At 39.2% G+C, this 7,673-nt stretch overlaps 1 protein-coding gene across 1 annotated transcript; it reads left to right on the top strand.

The window, feature by feature from the left end:
• The first annotated feature begins 527 nt into the window (after positions 1–527).
• Positions 528–1,947, top strand: LOC141486641 (uncharacterized). The gene is made up of 2 exons (XM_074184971.1): positions 528–1,026; positions 1,090–1,947. The coding sequence occupies exons 1-2, from the start codon at positions 875–877 to the stop codon at positions 1,793–1,795; spliced, it is 858 nt and encodes a 285-aa protein (XP_074041072.1). The 5' UTR covers positions 528–874; the 3' UTR covers positions 1,796–1,947.
• The last annotated feature ends 5,726 nt before the right edge of the window (positions 1,948–7,673 follow it).

Here is a 7,673-nt window from a genome sequence, read left to right as displayed (position 1 = left end):
ACGATAAAATTGCAGAGGCTCGGATAACTTTCACTCGTAAATTTGACAAACTTACAAGTGATGTAGACATAAAAATGTCTGACATAACAGCGTCTACAAATAAAAAATTTGATGCTATGTCAAACATAACAGGGACTACAATGAAAAAGTATGATGTACTGGAACAGAGAGTTGAAGTATTGGAGAAAAACCATAAAGAAGTTTTGGAGAGAAACTATAAAGTCAGGCCATCATCATCAGGTGGACTGGGATATCCAGGACTGAACATTAATCCAAATCATAGAATAATACAACCAAAACCAAAACCAACTGATGATGTATTAATGGAACCAACATGGTGAATGTATTCCCTCGTTAGGTTAGGTTAATAGCTACGTTAGGTTAGCTGCATACTTACGTTAGGTTAGGTGTTAGGTTAGTATTCCCTCGTTAGGTTAGGTTAATAGTTACTGTAGGTAGGTTAGGTTAGGTTAGGTTAGGTTAGGTTAGGTTAGGTTAGGTTAGGTGTTCGGTTGCATAGCGTAGGTTAGCGTACTAGGTTAGGTTACGTTAATACGTTAATACGTTAGGTTAGGTGTTCGGTTGCATATTATGTTACGAACGCGCGCGCGAAGAGGGCGTAGATGTCTCTCCAGATGTCCCGCCTACCTGGGGCCGGAGGCCCCACCCACCTGGGCGGAGCCCAGGCAGTGGGCGGGGCCCGTTAGGGCCACCCCCCCCCCCCCCCCCCCCCCCCCCGTCGCCACCAACTTTTCGGATACCCCGCCCCTTTCCGAAGCCCCGCCCCCTTTCCGAAGCCCCGCCCCTCCCCTCCCCGAAGCCCCGCCCCCCGACTCCCAACATTTGCGCATGTACACCCCTACCCTCATCGCGCATGTGCGCTCCCACCATTTTCCCACCGCTCACGCATCGAAGTCGATACCCTCCGGAGAGCACTCCACAACATTCAGTTCGAGAAGTCATCTCATCGAGAGCAGTCCACTCCACAACAAGGCAGTACGTTCCAACGACCAACTTGATATTTGAGTAAGTAAATTAGGAATGTTATTTTTTATATCAACTAACTTTGTATTATTTCTTCTTTTTCAGAATGGCAACCAATACACAGGAGGTGAATAATGCTGTGGCGTCTATTCTGCCGGTGTCCGCTGACCAGGAGGAGGCAGCATCTTCGAGAGCGGTGACGGTTGACCAGCCAACCACTTCGCGTTCGCGAGTTAGGTGCAGATCTTCTAGCCCTGACTTATTCGAGGAGGAGGAGGAAGTCAGGGCTGTGAAGAAGGTTTGCCAACGACCTGCAGCAAAGGTTGGTCCTATTTCAAAGTACCGAGCTACTTGCAATAGGACTAATCCTTATGCAGGTAGTTTTTCGACCTCTCGTAAGAGGGCCTCCACACCAGCAGCAGCACCAGCAGCAGTGGAAATTCCGAGGAGTCCTTCTCCGGAGTTGGTGATATTGTCGCCGTTGGTGACGCGACTACCACCGCTGCCAGCGACACCGGCGGATCCTGAGGTGTTGGTGCCACAGCCTATCGGAGAGGTTAGTGAAAAGATGAGTGTTTTTCTGCAGAGATGCAAGAAAGCAGAACGAGCTGCCCGATCTAGCGAGGCCGAGTTGGTTACCATGAAGCGACAAATGGCTGAAATGGATAACCGACGGAGGGAACTCCAAAAGGAAATGGCCGAAATAGATCGGAATTATGCATCTCTGCAGGAAAGGTGTAAAGCAAAGACCTCTTCGATAGAGCTGTACAAAAAAAGTAGTGACAGTTATGGACACTCTTTTTGTAGATGAAGTGTAAATGTAAGATTAGTTTTAGGTTAGTTAGGAGTATTTAATTATGGTAGTTTTAAGTTTATATTTGTTAAGTTTATATTGAATAAAGGAAAAGGAAGTGAAATAAAGGGTGTACACTGTTTTTTGGTTTGGTACACATTGAACAATGCGATGGTTGGAGCATTTTTCTTCACTTCCTCTTATTATCATTATTATTTTTTTATTTCAATTCCAAGTTCTTCTAGACAAATACCTCACATCAATTTTTGTGTTCTCTAATCACTTGTAAATAATTTCATGTGAAGAAAATTTAAAAAATAAAAAAATAGACATGTTTCATAGTGAAATCGACAAGTATATTTCATTTGTATTTTATCCATTCAAGTATCTCTTTCATTGAATATGTCTTATGTCACTTTGCAATTTACCCCTACTCATTGAATATGTCTTATGTCACACTACAATTTACCCCTACTCAATGTTCCACTCCTCTCCCACTCCCTCTCGAAAGTATAAAAGTAGAAATCATCTGATGAAACATTCAGTTGATCAGCTAGCATCGAGATGGAACCCGATTCAACCTCCGAACCCTATAGCTGCCCGGATCAGGGGTACAACTTCAATTACTGGGATAACAGCCAGGTACAGGTTGTCTCTTCCACCACGGAACCCCACAGTCCGCCATACGAATACCGGGATCACGACATCAGGATGCAAGTTCAGCATGTCACTGGCAGTGACGAAGGACACTTGGATGACTCGGAATATCCAGATCCTGACGGATGGTGGGACCCTGCTTATGATGACATTGTCCCAATGAGTAGCGACGACGACGATGATGACGACGACGACTCTGGTGATGATGCTGATGACGAGCTTGACGTTAGACGTCCTCCACCATCCCCTATCCTCATCGAGGATAGTCCTCCGCCATCCCCAATCCTAATCGATGATGATGTCCTCAATTCCGATGATGACATATAATCATCTACTCGTCCATCATTTCCTTTCCTTTCCTTCCACGGAGTACACACTTTTTGGTTGGTGTACACGAGGCACTGCGAGGCTGGGGCAGTGTCTTCCTCCCTTCCTCTCCCTCTTATTAGTTTTTTTTCCATAATAATCACTAGAATTTCTCCTAATAATCGCTCAGAGTTTCATTCTTGATGTTTTCGAATCTCAAACACTGTTCTACATTTCACCCCCTCCATTTCATTTCTTCCAATATAAATATAGCAACAATCCCAGTTCTATATCATTCTTCCACAATGTCGAGTACAGGACCCATCCAAGTACATGAAATAGATTCAACGTCTGATCATTTGAGTACAACCTTCGCTCAATTTCTGCAGCGAATCTATGATCTTCCTGATGATTTCGCAGAACGAGTGGAACAAGGTATTCAGGACGACATAGATGCTGTTGACGATAATAATGCGGATGATGTGATTAGTATATCATCTGATTCAGCTGATTATGACGACGACGACATCATGAGTATATCATCTGATTCAGATGACTACTATGAGGATGATATCATTAGTATATCATCTGATTCAGATGACGATACCATAATTATTGTTTCTGATGATGAGGAGCGTTAGTCCATATCATTGCATGGATTAATAAAAAAATAACAGCCCTTTTCAGGGCTACAATTAAAGACTGAAACAATAAAAAAAATAGCTCTTTTCAGAGCTACCATTATACTTTCAAACAGAAACAGATTCATACCATTGTTAACATTATGTTAACATTATAATCTCAAACGAAATATATGTATGTGAAAGTATTCATCATTATATGCATATGAATGATTGACAAATGCCAACTTCAACTTTCATTTAAAGTAGTACTCATCATATGCATAGATATTCAATGACTATCAAATTCCAAATTTCGACTTTTCAGTCAAAGTAGTAATTTATTTGTCATATAATGTATAGATATTCAAAGACTAACAAATTTCCAACTTAGACTTTTATTAATCAAAGTATTCATTTGTCACATAATCTATGAATACTAATACAACTAACTACTGTTTGTGTGAATAATGTAGCCCTGAAAAGGGCTGTTGTTTTTTTTTTTGACCAGTAGGTCCACGGTTATTGTGCCACAGGTTGGACATTATTACATATAATACATGTAGATACTCGGGTGAAGTTTGTTAGTGGCCTCTCGCAAGCTTCACACCAATTCTGTCCCATTTCCATAATTGAGACAGTGTTGTGGGTGTTGACATGGGCATACCACCCTCCATTATTGTTTCTATGCGAATAAAACCGAAAGCAGCACCAACATAGTTTTTTGTTCTCTCCATCTATTGTGCTGATCAATACGTATGCATCCAATGCACAATACAAATCCAAGGGATCTTCCAGTGTCTCACTGACATTGAGTGTTCGCATACCGATCCTCATAGCACCATCACCTTCAGTTGTGTCAGCTTCTATCCCTTCATCATCTCCTTCTTCATCCATGACCCTCTCAAACTCCATCACGTCATCATCTTCGTCGCTTTGGTTGGCCTCGTTTTCAACTTCGTCTATCTCATCTTCATCGACTCCAACATCTTCTGCTTCAACTATTACTTCCTCTAGCGGAACATTGACATCCTCATCATCTGATTCGTCTATCCAATTGTTTTCATCAACAGCAGCTATTCTATTTAATGCAGCATTTATTTTTGCAGAATTCATCTTGTTGTTGTTTGCTCACAGTTGTAGAGAGTGAATGAATGAACTCTAGGTTTGCAAGTCAACTTATATAGGAGGTGATGCGACTCCCACTTGACTCGTTTAGAGTGGAATAGTAGGAGAAGTTATCCCACTATACTTCCACATGATGTTGATTTGTATAAATAGAGATCGTAGGTATAGGAGAGAGCATTCAGAGTTTCTGTAAGTCATCTCTTTATATTTCTAATCGAATTAGTAAAATGCCGTTTCCAAAAGAGTGGAATGAAAAACCAAAAGTGTGTGTCTACCCAATGATGATTGCAGGGGCTATTGTGTGCTACTTTTGTCAAATAAGTAGACCTAAGGATTCAATCAATCCATGTACTGGTATGTGTAGTGATTGCGTGTTGCGGATTCAACTATCGCCTCCTTCTCATCCACCGAAGCGAACAAAATCGGATTATCGTCAACAACAGTTACAGTGTCTGAAGTGTTCCGAACCTATAATATTTAACAATATAGGTATCTGTAGAAATATTTTGGTATCTGTGCTGCCGTTCCAACTCCACTGCAACGTTGTTTGCGTTGTGATACATATTCCATGAATTGTTGGAATCATGTATGCAATGCATGTAGAAGTACTTGGGATCTGTGTGAGAAGGTTGGTCAACTCTACCCCAATAGGAGAATCCATTTTTTTCAATGTTGGTGTTTGACGCACGAGCAACAACTATTGAGGAATAGAGTCAAAGAACGTTCCACATCCACAGAGACATATTAACATTTTTCATTTTTTATTATCGTTATTGTCCTCTATTATTAATAAATATATATATATTTTGAATTTATTTGTATTATTTTCTAACATTTAAAAATACATGCATGCAACACAAAGTTTTCCTCTTAAATGACAAAGATTGTTACATGCGTGAATAGTTTAGTGAGAGAGCGCATGTGCCAGTTGATGAAAGAGCGCATGCGCTAGTTTATTTTCTTCTATAAATGGTGAGGTCTCAGTAACATCATCACCTTTCCTATCCACATTCTATTGCTATCACATATCATTCCTCAGACCTTAATAATCATGAGCTCTATGCCGCTATTGATTGCTGAAGATGGTTCACCACTTGTTGATATCGATCAGACTGATTTTGAAAATATTCCAGTATTACATTTATCGAGTCAAGATTCGATAAATGATTTTGATATTAACGACTTCGTTAACTTTGCAGATGTGCCAGAACCAAATGAGCAAATTATTATTGAAAATCCGATCGTTTCGCAATTATCATCACTCAAACACTCTTCATCTACCCTTCCTCTTGGTGTTGATAAGAAATCTAGAACAATCAAGAGGAAGGTTACTAAGGCATCTTCATCGATTGTCACTGACTTTAAAGAAAAGAAAGAATCCAAAAGTGTTGTGCGACAGAAAAAACCCGCAACGAAAAGTGACAGATCGAAGAGGAAGCCAAAAGGTACTCCTAAAGAAATGAAGAGTGATTTGAAAGCTGAACCGCTATCTTCTTTCAGCCCCCTCCATCGGTTTGGGGAAATGAAAAGGAAAGCAAAATGCCGTCTTGTAAAGGCACAGATGACTATTGCTGAACTTGAAAAGAGTGAGCGAGCTATTAATGCTAATAATGAAACTCTTGAAGCATTAGATGCCAAGATTGCATTAGCGAAGGTTGAATTGGCTAGAATGTCTAAAGATGCTGATGAACTCCGTTCAAAAATTGGTAAAGATAAGCAATTCCATCAACGTTCGAGAATGCAAGCTCAGGCTGAGCTTGAGGAGTCGACTAAGCTTTATGAGACAGCATTATCAGTGAGAGATAATTGGCAAAAAGAGTTGGATACTGCATTTCAAAGTGACGGCGATTAGTTTTGGGAATGATAATGTGTTTTCAATATCGTGAGTTGAAAAATATAAGCGGGAATGGAGTATACAATTAATTTGGTTTGGTATACACAGAACATTGCGAATGGCTGGGGCAATGTTTACCGCTGCAATATTTTTCAGTTCACATACTTATAATTGAAATGAAAACAATAATGAACTTTAATATTACTTTATTCATAAAAGTCACTATTATATACATTTAAACCATATTTGATTCATCAATCCAAGAATTTTGTTCGCTAGGAAGGCCTAACCACTTTACATATACTTTATTTTTTCTTCTCTTCAACACCTTCTCAATCAGATATACGTCAGGATTCTCGGTTCGTAATAACTCTTCTTCGTAAAAACATCCTCTAATCGGCTGTTCATTCATATCTTCAAGATTATAAGTCGTTGGGATGGTTTTATTAATTTTAACAATCTTGAATAGCTCCGTGGTAAAATTCGCAGTGTAAGACTTTTCAAAAATATGTTTGTATTTACTTATACGTACAATATCATTTAATTGGAATTTGGGTTTACTTTGTCTTCCTCCAATTCCATTGATACCCTTGAATTTTAATTTTGTTGTTGAATCAACATTGATGGGTGCCATACCTATTGTACGATGAACTTTATTATTATATCTACTAGTTATAATTGGAAGAATATCAAGCCATTTGTGGTGACCTCTCATCGAAAATTCCTTGTAGAGCCATGCCTTTATTGTACGAATCACTCTTTCTGCTATAGCTGCCTTCTTTGTGCTAAATGTTGAATAATGATTGATATTATATTCTCGCATGAGAGATGAGAAGCTTTTATTGAAAAATTCTTTCCCTTGATCGCTTTGTATGTGTTTGGGGGAGTATTTGGCTTCTTTCAGTACATGTTTCATTGCATTAGTTACTGTACTACCTGTTTTATCTTTAACTGCTACAGTCCACAGATATTTGGAGTAACAATCTATCACTACAAGTATATATCGGTATCCTTCATTACTTTTTGCATAAGGTTGCAGTTCAGCTAAATCTATTTGCCATAGATCTGCAAAACCTTTGATGGTGGTTATTCTTCTACGAAAATTACGTCTTGCAGGTTTATGTAATTCATTAACAACTTGTCGTTTGACATCACTTATTTCATTAGTCATTCTATTTCAATATGATTAAAGAGAAAAGGTGATAATGTTACTGCATTGAATGATGATGTGACAGTGATCATTACATGTGAATATGTTAATATATTATACCTTCTTCACGTAATTCTTCAATTATTGAAATTATTTCATTATCATGTCCGGTATGTCCGGCTGACTTTGAAGCTACCAATA

The sequence above is a fragment of the Leptinotarsa decemlineata genome, unplaced genomic scaffold, assembly GCF_025532065.1.
Source record: "Leptinotarsa decemlineata unplaced genomic scaffold, Ldec_3_MD MMD2_tig00026361_RagTag_RagTag, whole genome shotgun sequence".
Lineage (NCBI taxonomy): Eukaryota > Metazoa > Arthropoda > Insecta > Coleoptera > Chrysomelidae > Leptinotarsa > Leptinotarsa decemlineata.
The sequence above is the reverse complement of the archived record's forward strand: the minus strand, read 5'-3'. Positions and strand labels throughout refer to the sequence as shown.